At 43.0% G+C, this 24,847-nt stretch overlaps 1 protein-coding gene across 5 annotated transcripts in view; it reads left to right on the forward strand.

Moving 5' to 3' along the window:
* Positions 1-6,656, forward strand: part of SGCE (sarcoglycan epsilon) — a 72,868-nt gene extending 66,212 nt beyond the window's left edge. For 4 of the 5 annotated variants that reach the window (XM_084785776.1, XM_084785777.1, XM_084785779.1 and 1 more), the window contains 3 exons: positions 3,372-3,415; positions 4,275-4,309; positions 6,371-6,656. In XM_084785776.1, the coding sequence (XP_084641902.1) occupies positions 3,372-3,415; positions 4,275-4,309; positions 6,371-6,421 (130 nt within the window). In that variant the 3' untranslated portion in view covers positions 6,422-6,656. The remainder of the gene's footprint in view (positions 1-3,371; positions 3,416-4,274; positions 4,310-6,370) is intronic. The other variant, XM_084785778.1, reaches the window with a different exon arrangement.
* The last annotated feature ends 18,191 nt before the right edge of the window (positions 6,657-24,847 follow it).

Consider the following 24,847-nt stretch of genomic DNA (forward strand, 5'->3'; position numbering starts at 1 on the left):
AATGGAGAATGAGGAAGTGCAGTGCAGGATGTAGGGAAAGTGTTAGAGCAGCTTCGAATATAGAATAGACCGGTGTCCGGTTGTGCCTGAGGAGCTGAAAGGAAGTTCATCCCCACCCTCATCCCAAGGGCACACGTAATTGCATCTGGACTTGTGTAATAAAGGTCTGGGCTTTTCCACTGTTAAATGCACAACTCATCTCTTTATGGTTTTTTAATCAATCCTTTTACCTTTGTGACCAAAACCAATATAAATTCATTGTGTGAACTTCTGAAAGAACAAGCCAAACAAACAAACAAAATATTCCCTAAACCACGTAAACATAAGTATAGCTAATACTTAATTGCAAAAAGGATTTACCATTGAGGTAAATTATTAAATAACTTTGTTACCTTGAGTGAGAATGGATTTTTTCATTTCCTTAACAATGAATTTTAAGTGGGACTTGATTTATTTTTAAATTTTTTAATGAGACAGGATTTCTCTTTGTAACTGCCCTGGCTGCCGTGGACTAGCTTTGCAGACCAGACTGGCCTCAAACTCACGGAGATCTGCCTGCCTCTACCTTCCAAGTGCTGGGATAAAAGGCGTGCACCAGCACACCCAGCTGAGACTTGATTTAAAAAAAAAAATTCATCCAAAGGCATTTAGAAGGGTTTAGGCTAGGCGTACCTCTTCAGCCCTAGCACTCACCTGAGGCAGATAGATGTCTGTGAGTTGAGGGCCAGCCTGATCTGTGTCAAACAAACAAACGAAGAACAAAAAGAGTATTCAGCGAGTGGGTGCTGTTTTCCACTTTGGTCATTTATGTATTTTGTTTCTTTATTGTGTGAGGGTATGTTGGTGTGTGTGTGCGCGCATGTGTGTTTAGGCCCAAGGCTGACATGAGACATCTTTTTTAAATTGCTCTCTACCTTAGGTTGAGGCCCTGTCCTTGGAATCTGGTGACTAGTGTGGGGCGGGCGGCAGACCGTGGTGGCCCAATTTGCTTCACAAATTCCTGGTTTCCATCCTCTGCCTCCAGGCCCTGAATTCCAGGCCAACTGACACACTCGGCCGGCATTCTGTGTGGGTCCTGAGGATCTCAAGGCTGGCCCTTCCTGCTTTCATGGCAAGCACTTGGCCCGCGCAGCCATCTCTCCAGTGCCTGTATTTACAACACAAGATTCCTCCTTGCTGGAATGATTCGTATCAGTGGCTTTCAAACTCTGTGTTTTGGGGGGTTCCTAGACCCATTTTAGGGCTTCGTGTGAGCCAAAGAAAACAAAGGAGGCAGGAGTCTCAGCTCCTTTGTTCATTTTTGTTACATCAGGGTTCTAATGTGATTTCAGCTGAAACGCATTGCACTGCTAAGGAGAAACAAAAAACTTGGGACACTTCTTAGTGCATAGACTAGGCTGGCTCTATGCTTTATTCCACCTACAACCTAAATTGTATATTTTTATAAACTAATAACAATGTCATAATTCAACATAGAATTTCTATATCTATATGTTAGTAAATATGTGCATATTACCTGAGTCTTTGTATCTCACTTCTGCATATGTTACTCAAAAATTAGTGTATGTCTTTTCCTCTTAGAGTCATTAACAAAATAAGGTGGTTCTTACTAATAATGTAATTTGGGACAACAGAACACCATATGCAGAGAAATGCAATGGCAGTCAGCACATCTCTGACTACATGTCAGGCATGCACAGTAAATGGCCTAATTACCCCCTAATTGGGGATGCTTAGAGAATGAAAACATGTAGAAGAGGTCTTGTTTATTTTTATTTTCTGCACATATCTATGTGTGCTTCATTTATATGCATATTCACGTATGTGGGTCCATGAAGAATGTATGTGTACATGTAAAAGCTCAAGGCTGATGCAAGGAATCTTCCTTGAGAACTCTCTACCTTGTTCACTGAGGCAGAGTCTCAGTCGAAACCAGAAGCAGCTGGTCCCTAGACTAGTTACTGCCCCTTTCCAAGGGGAGCCCCTAGTCTCTGCCTTCCTAGAGTTGGAGTTAGGGCAGGCTGACACTAACTGGCATTTATGTGGGTGAGGGGAACCTAAATTCTCATACTTAGGCTTGTCCAGCAAGTGATTAATCCACTGAACCATCTCCCCAGACCTCAAAGAGGTGGTTCCTTCAATGTTATTTTATAAATAAAATAATATTTCAACATTGATAGATACATATGGAGTCTTCTACTCCTGGAAGTAATAGTTAGATGAGTCAGTACCTGTTGCCAAGCATAAATGACCTGAGTCCAATCTTATGACCCACATGGTGGAAGGAGAAACTGGCAGATGCAGGTTGACTTCTGGCCACACATGTGCCATTTCACACATGCAGGAACACAAACACACACAGACACACTTTTTGTAAGTATTAGATATCTGCTGTAAGAAACTTAGAATTGAATTCTCAAAGACGATAGAAGGCTTATCCAGTTGTCCCCCTGCCCCGCAAAACAGGTTTTGTTTTAAAAGATGGGGTTATCATGTCAGGGGCAGATTGATTGATTGATTGATTGATTGACTGATTGATTGTGCAGGGGACCAATGATAGTTTGTTGATAGATATAAAGAGATATTGAGGTGTGTGTTACAGATTTGTGTCCTGGGAGACCATCTGACATCAGTGACCATAGTGGATGGTAAGGGAGGATGAATGTGAACAAAGAAACACATAGATCTGTCAGAGGCTCCAGAGGAGACATGAAGGTATAGAAGACAGGGAGCAGATTTAACTAAGACCAAGAAACGTCCCAAGTCCGCAGCAACAGACTCTGGGAATGGAAAGAGAGGAAAAGGTCAAGGCTGACTCCCAAATTCTGGCTAGTCCAGTAGGGGAAATGGCCTTTCTTGGCATGAAGATAACAAAGGTTTGGGATAGTGAATAAAAGTGACGGTGTACCTCAAAAACTGTTACTACATGCCAGTAATGATGGTATGGTGATGAGCATGTGTTACATATGTATTCACATATATGCGTGCATAAATACATACTTGATCTCTGACCTAGACCTAGTTTGAAACAGTACAGGTCATTAATTCAGTTGCTGGAATCACGGCGTTTATATTTTTGTCCAATGTTTGTTGCACCATCTTCGAACTCTATTTCTTCTTGTAAGAAAATGGAAAATAATAGTAATGCCTATCTCTTAGAGCTGGGTTTAGTATGGTGTGTGGTGAGAATTTCATGGATGTTGTCACAGATTGTCACTTGAGTTTCCTCGTGTATGACCTCCAGAGCCCGGAGCAGGAGCTGGTGACATCATCGGGGTGCTCTCTCTCCGAGCAGGTTTCCATCAAATGTGACTTGTTCTAATTACCAGTGTGCAAACACAGTTATACTCAATCATGTTCATCATTTTTAGGAACCTGCCACATCAGACTCAGATTCCTCAACAGCAGACTACAGGTGAGTACTCAAATGCCAATTTGATGTTTATGGGTGAAGCTAATATATTAAAAGATAATCATAGCGCTCCATAATTAATGACACTGTTATCATCATCAAGGAAGGCAAAAACAGTTGTATCGTTCCTTAGCTAGACTTAGAACTTCAGAATAATGGCTTAGACTATTGCATAAATTGGCATCAGAATGACAAAGGGCAAATGATCTTAAATCAGTAGCATCCAGGGAGGTCCTGTCTAATTAAGGAAGACTGAATTCCACTCCCTTTCTACAGGGGAGCTCCCTATTCTTCCCCTTGGTATAAAAGAGTTTTGAGCTTGAATGGGTCTAGGATTTGTCTCAGTAAGCGAGCAGGTTGAAACTGACTCTTACAAAGGAAAACCATTGTGACTGATCACTCACTGAGCCTTGGAGCGATCAATGAGAAATAGTTGGCCTGGCTTGAAAGCAGCTTTAAAAGGCCGTTAAAATATGACCAGTGACAACAAGATGGCGGACAATTCTCCCTGGGCTGTTCTGATCTCCAAGACTTGCTTTCTTTAAGTTTATTACTTTCAAGTGTCCCTAAAAATCTTCCGCAGCCAATTATTTCATGCATTCCTAACTTACTCACGATTGTCTACCAATCAGTGGTTGATCCCTAGCTCTAATTGCCAGGCAACCAGTGATGCTTTTGTTCCTCTTTTGGAAAGGAGAAGTTCTAAAAATGTATGGTGAGTGTGGAATTCTAAGTATGAATAGTCGCTTTGTGGTAGGAAAGCCATTAAGTGAGTCTCCAAAAAATATCGGCCAAGTGTAGAAATGTATTGGATGTTTTCATTCAGAATTATCTTCTTTATTATTGCTTGCGGGAATTGAAGGAGATTTTCGTTTGACAACTTTTCAAAGATTTGAGGCAAGTATAATAAAGTTTTTCATCTGATTTTAATTATAAGATGATGTTTATCAGAGTTGTCCCTAGGTTTTGATTGCTTGTTTTAATTAAATGCTAATGTGATTCAAGCAGACCGTTCAATATATTGATGGGTGGTGCTATTCTGTAAACATTCGGGAGATTGATGAAGAAACAAACTTAGTTATAAATATCCTTCACTGAAAGAGGAAAATTGTCAAATTCTTATCTCTAATTACATGCCTAGCTTTTTAAAGAGGGAAAAAAATTAAAGGAATATGGCTGTAACAAAAAATGATGCAGTGCCTTCCTCCTAACCATGGTGGTCTGTCTGTCCTGAGATGTCTGTTTTCTGATGCAAGAGGCATACAATGAGTAGAGGTCACATAAGTTCTAGGAAAACTGTAAATATTTTTTGAGGCTTGTAAAAATCTAGATTTTTTAACTATTTGCCCACTAGGAGTGGACATCTTGATGGTATCAACAGGTGGGGGTACTTGTTGGCTGCATTGGGGTGCTGTGCTCAGTTCTGGGGGGCCTCCCCTGATTGAAGGCACACTCAAAGCCAAGTACACATGATAAAAAGGCTTTCCTCTTGGAGGTCTTTTGGCTGCTCGTCCTCATTTTTTAAAATTATTTTTTAAAAAGGTTTTGGGGAGCAGTCACTTTGGTTGATTTCATCTTTCTGGTTAGGACTCTCCTATCACTTTCTTGTTGTCTTATGCTTTTCTGCACTTTGACTCATGTTATTGACTAGAGGGTCCTGTCTCCTCCTGGAGGTTTTGTTGCTCTTGTTTCCTCAGTGAGCCTACAGTGCATCCAAGTGCTGAAGGGAGAGAGACCACCATAGCATTTTGTGTAACTATGTTGTTTCTGCCTCTCATACATTTAAAACTAAGTGGTACTAGGCCCCTTGGGGTGGGGGGTGAATTAGAGGACAGTTACGTTTTGTTCTCATTCTGTTCATTTACATTAAAATCTTGTTTTTCTCGGCTTCCAGTTCTGTTCCATCTGCAAATGCGTGGATTTGGGACCGAGCGTGTATTTTCATGAGTACAGTTTAGCTGTTCTGTTCTGTCACCTTGCTCATCCTAGCGTGGTGTGAAGGGACTCATCTGTGTATCATTACTGTGAAACAGCAAAGGGCTTTTCTTTATGAGAGTGATTGAGGCACTCGGGTCATCTCTTAGCAAGCCGTCTTATTCCTAGCTGCCTATATGGACTTCATCAGCCAACAGTAGATTTGCGCTTGTTTCATGCAGTTAGTTTTTGTTTTTGTTTTTGTTTTTAATTCCTATCAAAAGTTTAGCAAGTGAACTAGCTGGGCTGGAGCACTGGCTGGGATAATAGAGCAGTTAAGGGCACACAATTGCTCTACCTTCTGGACAAAGTCCAAGACAGTAGGCCTGATGTCCTTTCAGCCTCTCTCATTCTCTCTGCCCTTCCAACAAACATGCTATTTTTTTTAAAGCCACCATTAAAGGGTACAGCCATACACCCCACAGTCAGCCTCATTCTGATTGTTTATTGTGGGAGAAATTTTCAGGCTATACCTTTGGAGAAAAGAAAACACTATATCCTGGTTCAGCACAAAGAGGTGCTAATTTAGAATTCATCTCTTTCTTCCTTCTTTTAAACCCAAACACAGAAAAATAATGCAGTGTAATTATTTTAAGTTAAGTTGATAGAGAAATTCCCCTCGAAGTCTAGATTTTTATATGTGTGTGTGTGTTCATGCCCTGTATACAACATGAAAGCAGAAGTCGGTCTGTCTGGGCTAAGGAAGGGAATGGTGGTATGAAAAGGACCAGAAAGAAGAAAGGAGAATGCAAAAAAAAAAAAAAAAAAAAGTAATAAAGAGCCAAATAAGACTCATATACAAAACATACATGTGTGGAGATAAAAGCCACCATCTGCACATAAACTAGAAAATTTAGTAATAATATAAACGTTGTATACATTTTAAAAAAGAGAGGCTTTCTTCTTGTAATAATTTCTTGTGCTCAAACTCTAGATGTGCCATAATCCGCATAACTCACACTCATGTTGTCGTCTCTGCTATAGGTAAATGGTATCCCTGAAGAAAGAAAACTGACTGAAGCAATGAGTTTATAATCAGCAGCGCAGCACTTACGCCTCACTTCCTTTCTCTCCCAATAATGCATGAGCTTTCCTGCCATCAGTTGTGCATGCTGACTGTATTCAGTATAGACCAAATGCTACAACATACCTTTCATTTACTAATGTATTCTTTTTGTACTTAAAGCATTTTTGAAAATTTATAAAACATCAATGACTTTATATTTGTTACAATAAAATGATCTTTAAAATAAATATTAATGAAGCCTAATGTGTGGTAAAATTTTCTTCATAAATATATTTGGTTGCCTCATGTAGTAGAAATCTATTAGTCTCTAGGAGCAGGGTCATTCAACAGGATTTTTAATAAGTGCTTCTTATGAATTTATAAATTGTGTTCCATTTAAATAATGCTTTAACTCCTGCAAGCTGTTGTTTCATTGTATTTTATAGAGTTCTTTAGTGGTTTTTGATAGCAACGAGAACATGCCCAGTTCATGTACTGCAGCCCGGGGCATATAATTGGGTGTTTGCAAGCCAGGTGCTATTCTACATAGAACAGTTACTAGTAGGGCTGAAAATTATCAGTGTCCACTATGGGAAACTTCATGTTCCAGGCCCAGCATTTTCCTCATCCAATGTCGTTCTGTTTCATGATTCCAACACAGTTGGGCCATCATGGATATCAGCTACTGGCCTTTTTTGGGGGGTGGGGGGTGGGGGGTTTGAGACAGGGTTTCTTTGTATAACCTTGGCTATCCTGGACTCACTTTGTAGACCAGGCTGGCCTCAAACTCACAGCAATCCATCTGCCTCTGCTTCCTGAGTGTTGGGGTTAAAGGCATGAGCCACCACACCCAGTCCACAAAAACAAACAAAACAACAACAACAAAAACCATATTCTTACAGAAGACCTTTATACATTTACCCTTAGGAACTGAACTAAGTCAGATAAAGATAAAGTGAGGCATGTAATATTTTTCAAAGAATTCCTTGTTACTTTGGATCATTAATTTTCAGATCCTGCCTCTTTAGGTATTGAGACAGATATTATAGTTTTTAGGGCTAACTATTTAATCAACATGTATTGTTTTGTCTGGCAGCCAGATATAATTTTCTTTAAAAAGAAAAAATACCTGTTCATTTGGGGAAACACTTCTCTTACATGGTAAATAGTCCAGATTGATTCTTCCCTTCTTACCTGGGATTAGCTGAGAATGAGCATTTAATCCAGCTGAGTCGTAGGGTTTTGTTCCCCTGAAACTATGTGTCAGAGTCCTCTGAGATCTTGGGAAGGTCTGTCTTTTTAAGGCGTCTAAGCTAGAAGCTAGGAGCCAAAGCGGATATGGCAGTAGTCACAGGAGCCTGCAGCTTCACCTAGGGATGGACCAGTTAAAACATTTTGTTTCTCTATTCTGGGCCACTATCTGGGTTCCCTGGTAGTCAGTCAGACGTCCTACAGAGGATATATAAATAGCATTTTAAATCCAAAGCATTCTCCTCTGTATTGTGTAGGACAAGTTATGTTCCATGTAGAGGGAATACGCCATCATGTCATTGGATTTCAGCCCTGCTCGTCTCAGTATTTTCTAGGACTTAGTATATGGAAGTGTGTTGGTTCTGTGTCTTTAATTTCTTTCTTTTAAAAAAAAAATTAGATACAGCATCTTCCTGTGGAGCTGGCTGGATCTCACAATCCTCCTGCCTCAGCTTCTCAAGGACTAGGATTACAGGCATGCAGTAATATGTCAAGCTTACTTTAGTTCTTAAAGATAGATCTCTTTTCTTCTAATACAACCAGGGCATTGGCACTTGAGGTCCTTCTGTTGTGACTAGCTGGCAACTGCAAACTCACTGTTCAGACTCCGGAGAGGTTGGGGTGGGGATGGGAGGTGCAGGAGAGACACGCTTAAAGTGCTGTTCTGCTGACTAAGTGAGTACGCCTAGGATAAGGTAGAGTCAACAAAGAATTGTGCGTCAGGAGTCAGTAGGATTACTCATTTGTAGAGAATTACAGGGGGCTTTGGAAAATGCACCTGGAGATAACATTGATCTTTGCACTGACCATTGTCCAAAGTCTTAACACATTGTTGACAACTTTAATCCCTAAAAATCCACCTGAAAAAGCAATCTTCCCTCTGATGCAAAACTTTGAGAGTCAGAGTCCAAAAGTTTACCTCTGGTTGCTAATGCCCTAATGATCCTTGTTTTGAGTGGTGTCTGTGCGTGTATGCGTGCGTGAGTGTGTGCGTGCGTGCGTGTATAATTGGGATTCTGCCTCACACTGCAGATTCACTCTTGTGCTGAGGAAGTCGCTGCATGGTGGGTTTGGAGTTCCAAAAAGCTGAACCTAAAACACCTTTTCCATTGGCCACAATAAGGCCTTGTCCTAAAAGTGTAGTGTTCTGCATCTGTGGAGGTTAAATTAAACTTGGGTTCAGAGTCCAGATGTGCCCAGACAGTATATGTCTTCTGTCCTCCGAGTCTAGTCTAGTCATCAATATAAGAGGTTAATTCCTGTAAGGAAGGCTCTTGGTTCAGTGATGCATCTGTAGGTTGCAAGGTTTCCCTTTCTTCTTCAGATCTGGTGTCTGCAGCTCTCCAGAACGGACTAAAGGAGCATGAAGCTTGTAAACACTGGCCCTCCCAACACCGCTGTCCACCGGACTTCTAATTTTGTTTCCGAGCCTATCACCTCTTTATGGACACTGGACACCGCATAATTAGCGAGATTGGGCAGCAAACAACAAGGAATTATTAACAATTGTTAGAGGTACTGCCTGGACTGAGAAAGCTAGAAGCTCTGAAACAGCTGTGTTAGAATGGTCATTAAACATTTCACATCTTCAAGTCTGCCCTGATGATAATAAAGAAAGAACGCTAGGCAAATGTGTTAAGGCAGAGTCTGGGGCTAAGAGAATAAGTAGAAAATTAGAAAGTGTCTAAAACAATAACTTCAAGTACAGCTATAGCTGTAGAAGCCACGTGACCCTGGGGACCCACAACCCATGACTGAAACTATCACGAGTCATGTTTGACTAACCCAATGGAGAGGACGGATGACATGTAAAACAAAACAAAATCCTAAGATGGATGTGCACGTGAAAACTTCTATGGCTAGTGCTTACCACTTGCCTATTTTGTTTAAATGGCCAATAAGTTCATCAGAGTCAGTCAATGTTCTACAGATGCAGTAGTGACCCTGACTGTAACCCCAACATTCCTCATGCTTGCACTCAGTAGGAAAGGCAGGTGCTAACGGAGGAGTCTCCAGACACATGAAGGCCACAGTGCAAGCATGGTGACTCCTGTGTGGGAAAAGTAACTGGTTCTGTGAAACACGCACATCTCAGGGATTCCCCATCTGCTCTACAAGGGAAGATCTGCTTCCTTGAAGAAGTCCATGGTGATATCAAAAGGCTACATGATGAGGAGAAGCAAAAAGTGTCTGAGGCACACACGTGTCTCCATCTAATCTCTGCATTGCTAGCAGGAGACACACCAGTGAGCACTGGGTTCTGTGTGAGCCTTCAGTGTTACTCGTGGGAAGAACAACTAAGGGAGGTTGGTGAGGTCTGGGACAGACCCCGAAGGTCTCTAAGGCTGAGTTTTAAAGGCAGAAAATTAAAGCCTGAAGGATTTTAAGACGAAAAGGTGATGACATCACATTTTGCATTCCAAGGAGAGTAATCTAACAGTAGTATGTGCAACAGTGGGCACAGTGGATGTGGATAGAACAGTTATGTCTATTAGATGACACACACAACTGAAGAAACAATAGCTTCAATTATGACTAAGAACAGTGGGGGGAGGGCGGTTCAAGAGCTGCTTAGGAGGTACAGGGCCGGGGCTGTTGATACATCTCCATTTTGGAAATTGTGTTATGGACTAGGAAGGGGCCAGTTGTGACGTGACACAGGACAGTAAGCAGGGCTGAGGAAATAAATATGAGTTCTGTCATAGGCATCGTGAATGTAAGGCCCTTTCAAGGAAAGCAAGGACAGTGGGCAAGTGGGGATTTGGATTTCTGAAAAGAGATGAGGACGGTGTTGTGAGTGGGGAGGGGGCAGAGGTGAGTGGGGAGGGGAGACAGAGGTGAGTGGGGAAGGGGGCAGAGGTGAGTGGGAAGGGGGGACAGAGGTGAGTGGGGAGGAGGGACAGAGGTGAGGGGGGAGGGGGGCAGAGGTGAGTGCGGAGAGGGGCAGAGGTGAGTGGGGAGGGGGCAGAGGTGAGTGCGGAGAGGGGCAGAGGTGAGTGGAGAAGGGAGCAGAGGTGAGTGGGGAGGGGGGCAGAGGTGAGTGGGGAGGAGGGACAGAGGTGAGGGGGGAGGGGGGCAGAGGTGAGTGGGGAGGAGGGACAGAGGTGAGGGGGGAGGGGGGCAGAGGTGAGTGCGGAGAGGGGCAGAGGTGAGTGGGGAGGGGGCAGAGGTGAGTGCGGAGAGGGGCAGAGGTGAGTGGAGAAGGGAGCAGAGGTGAGTGGGGAGGGGGGCAGAGGTGAGTGAGGAGGGGGGCAGAAGTGAATGTGGAGGGGGCAGAGGTGAGTGAGGAGGGGGGCAGAGGTGAGTGGGGAGGGGGGCAGAGGTGAGTGAGGAGGGGGGCAGAGGTGAGTGGAGAAGGGAGCAGAGGTGAGTGGGGAGGGGGGCAGAGGTGAGTGGAGAAGGGAGCAGAGGTGAGTGGGGAGGGGGGCAGAGGTGAGTGAGGAGGGGGGCAGAAGTGAGTGTGGAGGGGGCAGAGGTGAGTGAGGAGGGGGGCAGAGGTGAGTGGGGAGGGGGGCAGAGGTGAGTGAGGAGGGGGGCAGAAGTGAGTGTGGAGGGGGCAGAGGTGAGTGAGGAGGGGGGCAGAGGTGAGTGGGGAGGGGGGCAGAGGTGAGTGAGGAGGGGGGCAGAAGTGAGTGTGGAGGGGGCAGAGGTGAGTGAGGAGGGGGGCAGAGGTGAGTGGGGAGGGGGGCAGAGGTGAGTGAGGAGGGGGGCAGAGGTGAGTGGAGAAGGGAGCAGAGGTGAGTGGGGAGGGGGGCAGAGGTGAGTGGGGAGGGGGGCAGAGGTGAGTGGGGAGGGGGGCAGAGGTGAGTGTGGAGGGGCAGAGGTGAGTGGGGAGGGGGGCAGAGGTGAGTGTGGAGGGGGGCAGAGGTGAGTGGGGAGGGGGGCAGAGGTGAGTGTGGAGGGGGGCAGAGGTGAGTGGAGAAGGGAGCAGAGGTGAGTGGGGAGGGAGGCAGAGGTGAGTGGGGAGGGGGGCAGAGGTGAGTGGGGAAGGAGGCAGAGGTGAGTGGGGAAGGAGGCAGAGGTGAGTGGGGAGGGAGGCAGAGGTAAGTGGGGAAGGAGGCAGAGGTGAGTGGGGAAGGAGGCAGAGGTGAGTGGGGAGGGAGGCAGAGGTAAGTGGGGAAGGAGGCAGAGGTGAGTGGGGAGGGGGGCAGAGGTGGTCGCTGAAGCGGTGGGAGCCCCATTCTCTGTGTGAACATTCCCAGGTGTTGTTCAGTCTAAGAGTGTTATTTTATTTCTCCACAAGAATAGGATACACGCAGTTGGTGAATGCTTTCAAAAAGGTAATAAAACAGCACCAATAAAAGGCCCATTAAAGGAAAACTAATTTTTTTCTGGTCAAGAGGATGAAATCTCTGGCCTGCGTAGAGACTTAACCTTCCAAGCCATCCAAAGAATTAAAAAGTTAATGATGTTTGGCCTGTCCATCACCTGAGGATCACCCATAGGAAAGCTGGCTTTCCTTAAGCCCTGCTGAAGAGACGGGTGGACTAAGTAATTATCCCTTTAATCATTAAGGGGATGGCTTTAAATTATGGTAAGTTTAAACGATTTAAAAAAGGAAAATATTTTCAATTTAAATAATTAAAGTTTGATGAGATAATGTACTTTCCTTCCTCAAACTTCTACTCCCCCTCCCCCGCCCCTTCCGCACAGTCCTTCTGAGCCACCTTGTGTGGTCTGCCCACCTCCCTCAGTCCTGACTCCTAAATGCCTCCTTGGTCTGTTTCTGATGATGATGACCAGAGCCTAGGTATTTTTGGGGGAGATGTTCCTTAACATTCTTCTAAGGTTCTCCCCTCCACATGGCTATTTGTCCCCCCACGTGGCTGACCTCTATGCAGCCTTCACTCAAACAGCACAGCTCTTTCTCTTCCCTTTCCTCCTAGGCAGCTGTGAGATTTCAGCTTCCTTGCCCTGGGGCCTGACTTTTCAACTTGATTTTTGTCCTCTCTGAATAAACTTAAGGTTTGCTTGACTTTCAGATTTCCCCCTACCTTTTAATTCTTTAATCCATAGAGAAAATTAACCCGTTCCTGCACCCCTAAATAATGTGAATAATACCATTTTATACTCTAAATCATGTGGAGATGGATTGGAGAGAAATAATATATATTGCTGGCACTTGTTCTAATCGGTCAGTCTCTTTCTTTCTATCTATCTTTTCTTAATTTTTATTTTTATGCTTGCTTTCTTTTTTTTTTTTTTTTTTTTTTTGGCTATTGTAAATGATGTGAACCACCATTTTCAACCTGCCCCACCAACAGGCAAATGTACCGTGTTTCCTACCTCTAGTCATGTTAACACTGGACAGTTGGCTAAACACGGGTGGTCCTCAGATGTCTGCACAGGGACAGGACTGTGGTTTGTATGCCAAAAAATGCCTGCCTGAGCCGGAACAAGAGGAAATATGATAACAGCAAACTTAAAGGCAGAAAATACAATAACCAGTCTCAGCCGTGAAAGCTACCAAGCTCAAAGAGCCCAAGGCAGGGCTTGCAGGTCACTGAAGACTATGGATGAAGGCAAGCAGTATGTATTCTCCAACTGAACTCTGAAGCAGAAAAAGTACCTTGTTGGGACAAGTTATAAAATACAAATAAGATCTACCTATCAGACAATAGAATTCTATCAACAACAGATCTCCGGTTTTGATGACTAAACAGAGATAATATAATAGAATGTTCATTTTTTCAAAAAGGATTTATACTAAAGAATTTGGAAGCAAAGGGAAATCATGTCTGCAACTTGTTGCCAGCTACCTCACAAACTAAACTTGAATGGGTGTACATAAGTGAGAAAGCCAAAGTGGTAAAATATCAACCTTTGATAAATCCTCCTATATCTGGATTGTTTACTCACTTTAAACCATTTGCAACTCTGTAATTACCTCAGAGTTAAATTCTTAAAAACAACACAGTTGGGGGCTTGCAGCATGACTCAGCAAGTAAAGGGCCCTTCCCTCAAGCCTGAGGCCTGGGTTTGGCTCCTGGCACCCACTTAACATTTACTGATAGTTGTCTTTTGACTTCCTCATGCACACCCGTAGTACACACACACACACACACAAACACACACACACACACACACACACACACACACACACACACACACACACACACCCCACCCCACCCCACACCACACCAAGTTATTTTGAAACATTGTGACTAAAATACGAACACTGGGTGGAAAGACAAGAAGTTAGCGCAGAGTCAGAGGATCAGTTGTCTCTGTGGGGAGAGTGCTGAAGGAATAGACAGTTGTCATTGAAGACAGTTTAAACATAGACTTGGTAGACTATTCTGATGAACTAAATCCTGTGAGTTAGGGAAAGGACGACTCAAGACAACTTCCCAAAGCATGGCCTTAGTTTGTGGGTGTGTTTTGGTTCCTCTACTGCGGTGGTGAAGACATTAAGGATACATGCAAAATCATTTGGAGCATTTTTATTTTTCATTCTAGGGAAAACAACAGGGCAAATGTGCCATCTTGGGAGTTTTCAATGGCACCTGACAACTTGTTGTCCATCTTGAGAAACAAATCTTAAGGGCTACAGCAGTGAAACATTAGCTAGCTACGGGAATGCCTAGGTCACACAGAGAGCACATGGTGTTCAAAGGTTCTACCGGAGATAGAGATAGCGAGGTCCAGGGGTCTTTTTCAGGTGAATGTGTAACAGGGACGGTCTTGTGCAGACCTCGAGACCAGTAAACAGATTAGAAAAGTAAATAAGAGGTAGAACTGAGTTCATCTCTGGTTCTTAATCTTCAGTAATTACATTCTCTGAGAATTATAGAAAAAATTGAAATTGCCTCCTTTTCACATTCAAATATCTGAATGTTGAGACCCAAGAACTTACAGACCGTTATGGCCACTAAGAGAGGGAGAGGTCTTCGCTATGGTGCGTGCAGTGCCTACTGTGGCATCACAGATACACCGGTGCTTCGTCTTCATAGACGTTAGCCACAGATTATACTCTTAAGGGCTTTCCTAACTAGTAATCAAATCTAGCATGTCCACTTACTCCACCAGAGTGACCCACAAGCTTGTCAAGTCTACTTTGTAAGAAATTCCAAATACTTATATTTTTAAAACGAAGCTGGGAGTGAAGTGTCCTTCAGATGGTTTATACTGGGTAGCTTGATTCTTCATGGGCACACAGGTATCTGCTCTTATACTTCTGATGTGAAAAAAGCCGCTCTGAAACTTAGCTTAACATGCTTTTGGAAGATCTTTGTGAGCCCTCCATTTAGTTAGATTTAATTAGAAGGAGCTCCTCATCTTCTTCAAGGCTGCCAACTACAAATAGCTAAAACAGCCCAACATGTCACATTTATATAATTCCCGATTGTTGCATAGTTCTTCTTGCTGTAGGCAGTTTATTGTATATATGTGTAATAATAGAAATGTATATGTAAAAATATTTTTAAAAGATGATCTATTTCAATAAAAGGGAAAAACTGAAAGAAAAATAATTTTTTAAAAAAAGGTGGCACTCCTCACAGCATCTGGGTTCTCTCTGATGCCTTGTGCTGGCTGCCTACTAAGTGATTCTGGGGATACTTAGTTTCTTCCTTGTTTTTGTCTGAATTTGGGCCGGCACAGATGAGAGGAGCTAAAATGTGCAAAGTGTGCATCTCTCAAGTTACTCTCTCTTCGTGACATACTTGCTAGAACCTGACCAAGCGAGTCAATCAGCTGAGGCCTAAATTCGAGTGGGTAAAGTATATGCGATAGTAGGGCAGAGACTACAACATAGGGATGTTGGTTATTGACACTATCGATGTAGTCACTTTACCAGTCAGTACCTTGCTCTTAAGTATTTAGTTCTTTCCACACGCAGATGCACAAAGGCCCTGCCAAGGCCCCCAGATTTTTTTTCACAGACATGGCCACGATCTTCAACTAAAGAGTCTCATAGTCGACACTAGGTTCGGATGGGTCGCCTTGCCTGTGTCTTCTTTGGAAGAGACAAACTAACTCTATGAATACCCTGTCCTCTCTCACACTCCAGCACAAAATGAACAGAAAAGGAGAAGGCTTGTAGTAAAGACACACTTCTGTTAGACAGCAGAGGCCGGGAGAACACACACGCAGACCAAGATTAAAAAATAAATAAATAGCCACATAATCGGTGGACTTTTGAGTTCTCTCTAGGGACAACCTTAAAAGGTGAGATTTCGACTAAAAGTCAGATCCAAGAAATGGAAGCCTTCTCTGTCATTTGTTTCATAGCTATTACGACCTGGGGGGGTGGGGTGGGGAAAAAAAGGTGTCAATGTGAAGGTTTCTGCTTGACAAAACCATCCATTAAATGGTGCAAAGAAATTAAAACATTCCCGGAGAAACAAACGCAGACGGAGTTCGACTTTCACTAGGCCTGACTCACAAGAGATGCTGCAGGGTCCTTTCTGTGGAGATGACAGGAACCTGAATCCTCGTGAAGCCTTGTCTTCAATGAGGGTGAGCACCTGGGTTAATAGAAAAGCCGGTTCTTTTGTGAAAGGTAAACGTGAAAGCCGTGCCTTTGTAGTTTTGACTTGTAGACAAAGATTTAAAGGTAAACGATTTAAAATATAAATTAACTATCTCTACCACTGACAACCCTGACGAAAGCCCTGGAAGAAAGGCAGGCTAATTCTGGCTCAGGGTTTGAGGATACCGCTCACTCTGATTGTGGTGGGGGAAAAGTTGGTGGCGGTGTATAAGGTGGCAGGCCATGCGGCAGCCACGGGCAGGAAAAGCGGTGACTGCCGGTTCTCCAACCAGTTTGTCCTTTTTGCTCAGTCCAGGCCCCCCTCCCAGTGGCATGAAGTGACCCACAATCAGGATGGGGTTCCTTCCTCTGTGGAACTCTCTGGCCTGTGCCCTCACACACACCTCAGAGGTTTTGTTCGTTGGTTTATTTCCAAGGCAACTAGGTTGACAATGAGAGTTGTCACTCCATGTTCATAGTGTACTAAAACGTGAGCAATGACATCAACAACACAAAAGAAACTGACACATTTGTCGGTTGGTATCAGTGTGAATTTAGAGGCTTGGGTACTACTGGGAGAGTGCTTTGGTAGCACTTGGAAAGCCCTGACTTCAAGCACAGAAAAAAAAAAAAGAGCACAGAAAGGAATGAGGAATGTGTTTGTAGTGTGTGTGTGTGTGTGTGTGTGTGTGTGTGTGTGTGTGTTGTCTCTGTGTGTGTGTGTGGGTACAAGTGTGTATGGTTACAGTTGTCTGTGTGTGGTGGTAGTGGTGGTGGTGGTGTGTGTGTGTTGTCTACGCATGTGTGTGTTTTGTGTGTGTGTGTGTTGTCTCTCTGTGTGGGCGTGGGTCCAGGTGTGTATGGTTACAGTTGTCTGTGTGTGGTGGTGGTGTGTGTGTGAGTGTGTGTGTGTAGTGTATACAAAAAGGGGTAACTTAAACTGGTCACTGGAAACAATCAACTGAACACAAAAGGCAAGAATGAGGAAATGAGGGACCAAAAATCTGTGACACGTGTGAAATAGTGAACAATGCAGAAGTATGTCCTGGTTTACCAGAATTTACTTTTAAGGTAAACAGTTTCAAAAATTATGGTCAAAACCAGAAATTTGCAGATTTTTTTTTCTTTTGGTAAACAATCTTACGGCCCCAGGTTGGTCTTAAACGTGCTGTGTAGGCTAGAACGGCTTTAGCCTTCTGATCCCGGACCTTCCTTTCCCCAGTGCTAGGATCACAGCTGTGCACAACCAACACTTGGCGTACATGGTGCATGGAACTGAACCTAGGGCTTTGTGCGGGCTAGGCCAGCACTCTGCCAACTAAGCCGTGGTACAGCCCTAGTTCTGGCAAGCTGATGTTCTAGCATGATCCAGATGTATCTAAAGATCTAATTTCATACTGAAATACACTGTAGGTAACAAACTAATTTTTTTATTACTGTATATATTTTTTAATACAAAATAATGGTCTTCATTATGACATCTGCTAAGGTTATATAGTGCACTTTGACCATACCCCTCCACACACAAACACATTAACTTTTCTTACCCTCCACACACTAGCCCACTTCCTCCTTATCACCTGGCTTTTAGAAAGGGTTTCAAAAGCCATTCTGTGGCGAAAGAAAGCCCCTATTAAGTGATGTGAGGAAGATAAGATAGCCACAGGCAAACAGTGTGGTTAAAGGCTAGGATGGTGCAATCACACAAGCTGTTCTAGGCACCTGGAAGTCTGAGGCAGGGAGAAGGCATCCTGGGTAATTAAGCAAGACTTTAACTGAAAATTAGGGGTTATAGGGGCTAGAAGGAAGAAGGGCGGGACTGGGAGAAGAGGAGCGAGGGAGCTGCAATTGAGATGTAAAGCAAATAAATAAATTAATTAAAAAATGTAAAAGGGGGCTGGAGAGATAGCTCAGTGGTTAAGAGCACTGCCTGCTCTTCCAAAGGACCCTGGTTCAATTTCCCAGCACCCACATGGCAGCTCACAACTGTCTGTAACTCCAAGATCTGACACCCTCACACCAATGCACATAAATGAAAATTAAAATTAAATAAATTAAAAATAAATAAATAAAAAATGTAAAAGGGATAGGAATTTAGTTCATTGGTAGAGTAAGTCATATATGTATATAGGACATGAAGCTGGAAATAAGTCTGGGGAAATAACGGGAGAAGAGAGGCAAGAAAAGGAAGAGTGGGGAATTCATACAGCCAAAGTACATGGTACACTTGAGTGAAAATGTCTTCATGAAACCTGTCACATATATGCCAATAAAATTATATTAAAATAATAATTCAAACTGTATCAAAGCTTCGACTTAAAAACCATAAACTCAGGAGTATAGAAAAATTGGCTTTGTTAAGATTCATGTATGGAAAACTACCATCAAGGAAATGAAAAGGAAGTCTGAAGAATGGGGAAAATAGCTGCGGCTCCTTTATCTGATGGGAGGCCCACTTTGTACAAAGAAGTTCCCCAACTCAGCAAAACGCCAGACACCCAGTGCAAAACGACCAACCCAGAGAAACATCTGTCCAAAGGAGCTACTACACAAATGGCCAGAAAACACGCAGAAAGGCACAAATCCAATTCAATACTATAAACCCGATGACTAAATATACATTAATTAACCTGGAATTTAAAATGCAATGGCCCCCTCCATTGCTGCTACAAAGCAAAAACAATCTTAGCTCTCATTTTAACAAACAGAACCCAGGGCTCTGTTTTTTGTTTTTTCAAGACAGGGTTTCTCTGTGTATTTCTGGCTATCATGGTCTCACTTTCCGTAGACCAGGCTGACCTTTCTCTGCCTCCCAGGTGCTGGGATTAAAGGCAGCGCCACCACTCCCGGCTGAAGCCAGGAGTCTGAAACGGCACCCGGATAGGTGTTTGCTTAGCAGGGCCTGTCCTGTGATCGGGAAGAGCAGAGATGTTCCGACTCAGGCAGCTTATACATGAGACGCCAAGAGGACAAAATAACACCAACCAACTGACAATGCAGAGGCATCAGAAGCAGAAAATAAAAACAGATGAAAAGAGTATGCTGAACTATCAGGAGAAGGACAAGGAAAAATATAAACACCCACCAGAGTCAACTAAACAATTACAAATGAGTAAAAATAAGGTCACTTTCAAAAAACTGTCTAGTACTATGGGATGGAGAGTTACTATGAAGATAACACTGTAAATCTAATTACCACTTAGAAGATACAAAGGGAAAGTCCTCAGAATAGCAGCCTAAACAAAGAACAAACAATAAGCAAACAACAGCAACTAAAACATCTAGTATTGAATTGGCCTGGGAAAATGTTATGTATCTAGAGATTTCAAAATGCCACCGTGAATATCACAAAAGAGGCTCTCATTTCCTTAAACTTAATAACCGAAGGATATAATTTATCCATCAATTAGTAAAATTGGTGTGATCTGCATGTATATGAATTTGAACATAGACAAACTAACTTTAAATTTAATTGGAAAAAATATGCATAAATATTGTTAGTAGGCGTCTCAAAAAACGATAGAGAAAGATTCTTTCACCAGTTATAGATACATTTTATAGTATATTATGAGGTAAAAAAAACTGGAAGCCTCTATAATTAAAACTGTGGGAAGTTGTTGCATGATTGTTAGTGATACAATATGAAAATATTTCTTCACATATTCTGAGTAGTCTAGGTACATATTATAAGCAACAGCAAATCACTTTTGGAAAAAGATGGACTATTTAAAAATTGATTCTGGCAATAGAATGGTCATCTGAAACAAAATTAAATTGGATTTCTAGCATATACCACTTAGGCCTACAGGACTGTCAGTTTTCCTTTATTACCTTCCTTTGTTAAAAAAGAATGGGAAATTCTATTTATTCAAAAAGTATTCAAATGCAAAAGTCATAAGATGGCAGATTGACACAATCTATTCTTTGAAAAAAAATCTTTTCTTGTAGAACAGAACAATAAACAAAAGGCAGACTGAGAAAAAGTATTTATATTTTACATCATTGACAATGAGCTAATCTCCCAATTATATAAAGAATAATTAAGAGGTGTTTTTTTTAAGGAAAAAAAAAACAATGGATAAGCAAGTACTTAGGTCTAGATGCCTGTACACCGCCCCCCCCCACATATTTATATACTGAAATTTATGCTGCAAACTATAAGAAAGTGAGGACTTTATGGAATAATGGGGGAATGCAGATGAATCCCTCATAAATGGGATTAGCAGCCTATAAGAAAGACTTTGAAGACATGCCTTGTCCTCTCTACCATATCAGGACATAGGGGAAAGACTGTTGTGTCAGAAACTGCCATTAAGACCTCATAGACAGGGTCTGCCAGTATTTTGATCTTGTATTTCCCTCATGGACTAAGACAGAGGGCAAGCAATAGTAGCACATTGTGCCCATGGAGAGAAATATTAATGACTTTTACGAATGTGACCAAATATGAGGTGATAATCTGTGTGTTGAGAGAAAGCCATGGTGCTGAGAGAGACCAATACTGCTCCTAGGGTCCCTAAAGAGGCCAATTTTCCTGAATATTAAAAATGCATATCCCTTAAGACTCAGAAATTTTGCATCTGATAATTTCTCTTACACAGATACTCATATTAGTGCAAAATTATATGTAAGTAATACTATTTGTGCAGCACTGTTTCTAATATTATTTATTTGGAATTAACAGTATCAATAAGTAAAAATTATGATGGTATGTCACGAGTGCCAATGACTTACATTCAACCTATGCAATGGTAAGATAGAGGGTCATGGGGCATTGTCCAAGAGACAAAGCACTTGTCTCTCAATTGTGACAACTTGAGCTCAGTCCAAAGAACCAACACAAAGTGCTGGATAGAGCTGGGCATGGTGGCGCACTCCTTTAATCCCAGCACTCAGGAAGCAGAGGCAGGCGGATCCCTGTGAGTTCAAGTCCAGCCTGGTCTACAAAGCAAGTCCAGGACAGCCAAGGCTAATACAGAGAGACCCTATCTCAAAAAATCAAAACAAAACAACAACAAAAAGCTGGATAGTGACACATGGATATACATGCCAGGGAGGCAGACAGAGGCAGATTGCGAGATGACTGGCCAGCTAGTCTAACCTAAGAGACAATGTTCTAGTCACTGTCTCAAAACATCAAGCAGATGACACCTGAGAGTTGAGTTGTCCTTTGACACAGACACACAGACAGAGACACACATAGGCATACAGAGACACACACATTCTCTGTCTCTCTCTGTCTCTGTCTCTCTCTGTCTCTGTCTCTGTCTCTCTGTCTCTGTCTGCCTCTCTCTGTCTCTCTCTGTCTCTGTCTCTCTCTGTCTCTGTCTCTGTCTCTCTGTCTCTGTCTCTGCCTCTCTCTGTCTCTCTCTGTCTCTGTCTCTGTCTCTGTCTCTCTGTCTCTGTCTCTGCCTCTCTCTGTCTCTCTCTGTCTCTGTCTCTCTCTGTCTCTGTCTCTGTCTCTCTGTCTCTGTCTGCCTCTCTCTGTCTCTCTCTGTCTCTGTCTCTCTCTGTCTCTGTCTCTGTCTCTGTCTCTCTGTCTCTGTCTCTGCCTCTCTCTGTCTCTGTCTCTCTGTCTCTGTCTCTCTCTCTCTCTCTCTCTCTCTCTCTCTCTCTCTCTCTGGAAAGACAGCACTTTGATGAGAAAGACACTAGAAAATATTTTAGGTGAGGAAAAAGTTCATATATGAAACAAAATTGCAAGAGCACAAAAAAGCCAATCAATCATGGGGCTACCTGGTGTTGGATGGTAGAAATCATGGGACTTGGGGCAGATGAGGAAATATGGAAACTTTGTGCTATTTCTCCGTTGTACTTTTTACTTTTTGAACCGTCAAAAATCTGCTCCCCTTTGTCTTTGAAAGAAGAAGTTACCAGGTGCTGCTGGCTCCTGCACACATTCCTGTCTCAGCTGACTTTGCGGCTCCTCTGTAATTTTAAAGCTAATCAGAGCTCTGAGACTCAGGAAGGAATGTCAGTCCTCAGGGTGTGTGTGTGGGGGGACTGGAACACCTGCCTTCTGAACGCATCATATGACTCCAGTGAGATGGCCAAGGCTAGATAATGCCACACGTGAGGCATGCATTTGCTTCATATGTGAAATAAAGAGATCACTGCAATTTAAATTGTTGTCCCCTAATATGGCTGCTCTGATTTGCAGCCTCACTCAGATAATGTTAAAACTGTGACCAAAGAGAGAAAGACAACCCCTGCCACGGTAGAGACAATGTATGGAAGACTCAAGGCAATAGAAAAGAACTGAAAACACAACATTACTGAGTAATAGAAATAAGTAAATTAAGACGGAAGTAATAAAGCTCAAAATTAAGCTATCAGAATAAATGTGAAAGTGTAAAAAAAAAAAATCTCTCTGATCAGTATCTGCCATACGGCTATTTTGTTTGGTTCACTGACATTGCAAATTTAGGCATTACCTGCTTGGGGGTGTAGAGTGACAGAAAGCTTTTCTCTGCATACTAAAATCCTAGCCAGAACGGCCATCAAGCTAGCATATGTGACGGGCTGAGGGAATCACTGAAGTCCGGCCGCCCGGGGAGAGAGTTCCTGCAGGCAGAGCTTAGAATTTGCTCTTAGTTGAGGACAGATGGCGCCATGAACAAGCAACTTCTGTTCCACACAACACAGAAGAAGTGATGGCAAGCACACAGGAGCACATTGAGAAAGAAAGCAAACCAGTGAAATATCCGTAGAATGACTAGCTTGTTTGTTTGTTTGTTTGTTTTTTGTTTTTTGAGACAGGGTTTCTCTGTGTAGCCTTGGCTGCCCCGGACTCACTTTGTAGACCAGGCTGGCCTCGAACTCACAGTGATCCGCCTGCCTCTGCCTCCCAAGTGCTGGGATTAAAGACGTGTGCCATGGAGCTCCAGTGGCGCAATCGGTTAGCGCGCGGTACTTATATGTTAGCTTTGGCCAAAGGTGCTTCATTGTACCCTCTGAGCTTGCTAGGTATGAAGTGGAGTCCAAAGTGCTGGAGTGAATGCAGTGCTGTACAATGCAAACTAGGAAGGAACAGCCACATGTTGCAGCATGCCTGGCTTTAAAAAAAAAAAAATACCCTTTATGCAGGGATATCAAAAATAAGCTCACTAGTGCTTTTCTAATTTGTCTTTTACTTTGTTTAGGGCATTTTTTTTTTTGACTAAGAGAAATATTTCTCTTTTGTGAATATTATGATTACGCGAACTTTATTTTCTTCTCTTTATATGATTAAGCTCTTCTGTTTCTACGTCAGAGATGAAAATTAAACTCTATTTTGCCTCCCTCCTTTCTTTGTTTATTAAAATACTATGTTCTCTGTATTATTAATTTTCACAGACATATGGCTGTCCCAGTTTTTCTTCTGGTTTCTGGATGGGATCTGAAAATTTAATTGTAAATTCTGGGTTATGATTGTTATTAACTACAACTGTTCCCTCTTGTTTCCTGTGGTTGTCATAGAAGTGTGCTACTCAGAGATACCTCTTAAAACTGCTCCAGGAAGAAGGCAGTGGGCAGAGAAACTCGCCTGCTGAACCATTACATGTTCTGGCTGGCTGTGGCTACCGATCCCAGCCATGACTAGGCACAGCCAGGGTGTTAAGCCAGGGTACAGCTGTTCAGTACTGACAGATTAGCCTTAGTTCTAGGGTTCTTACCACCCTCGCCATGATTTCTCGACACTGCTGTGCTATGAGGTCTTTCTAACGGATGGCTTCTCCTTCAGAAGCCTGCCCTACACACTGTGCTGTGTGAAATGTCAGACCTGCACGGTGGCTTTCTCTGCTGACCCCTGCTGTGTCTCCCCCACCCTCCCCCTGCCCACCCCCGTGCCCCCACCCTTCTCTTCCACAAGTATTTTTTTTCCATAGCAAATCTCTTGCACATCGAATTCTGTCTGCCTCTGGGAGGCCCAAGCTTGCATAACTGGCAGCTGGAACAGTCTGAGAATGTAATGTTAAAAATGGAGTTGCTTAGGAGACCAGAGTCCTGCGCTCAATTGGCAATGAAGAGCTGGCTATTACTAAGTACAGCGTGGAACACGGCTACTTAGCATAAGATGACAGCATAATTGCCGAAGCTTTCGCTCGTGTTGATTTGATCAAATGTCCTAGCAGAGGAAAGAGCCCTTAGAAGTGTGGTAATTGGGACATTTGAAAGTTTTGAGAAGAATAAGAACAGTGAAGATACTCCTGTAGAGGACGTGGCAAAACTGAGGGTAGCTGACAGACGCAGGCTGCATCTTTAAAGCCGCAGCGCCTATTTGGGAACTTTCAGAGAGGACCTCACAGCCTGTGATGCAAAAGCAACACAGCTCAGCAGTAAGTTCAGGATTTAGTAACCTGCGTGATAGATAGGTCCAGAGATCTTCAAGGACTCAGGCGAGGGAGGCCTGTGACACCAAGTCAGAACCTATATAGACTATCTGGGTCCCTGCAATGTGTGTTAGTCTAGTTATTAACCATGATGTTTATTCGTCTCTAATAATAGATGCCAAGTGGTGGCACAGAACTCCCAGAAGCTACTGTAACTGTCAAAGTCTAGGGATAGTTATAGGGTCTTGGTGAGTACAGCTATTAAAATACAATTGTCCTAAGGGAAAGAATGAACAGGCTGGAAAGTAAGAACGAAGGAAGAGAGAGTAAGAGCAACAGTTTAGTGGAATGTCATAATGTCTTGTTTAATTTCCAGGCCTGAGGCTGTTCAGATCAGGAACCCACTGACTATGAAGATT

This window comes from Acomys minous (genome assembly GCF_964271855.1).
Source record: "Acomys minous genome assembly, chromosome: 6".
NCBI lineage: Eukaryota > Metazoa > Chordata > Mammalia > Rodentia > Muridae > Acomys > Acomys minous.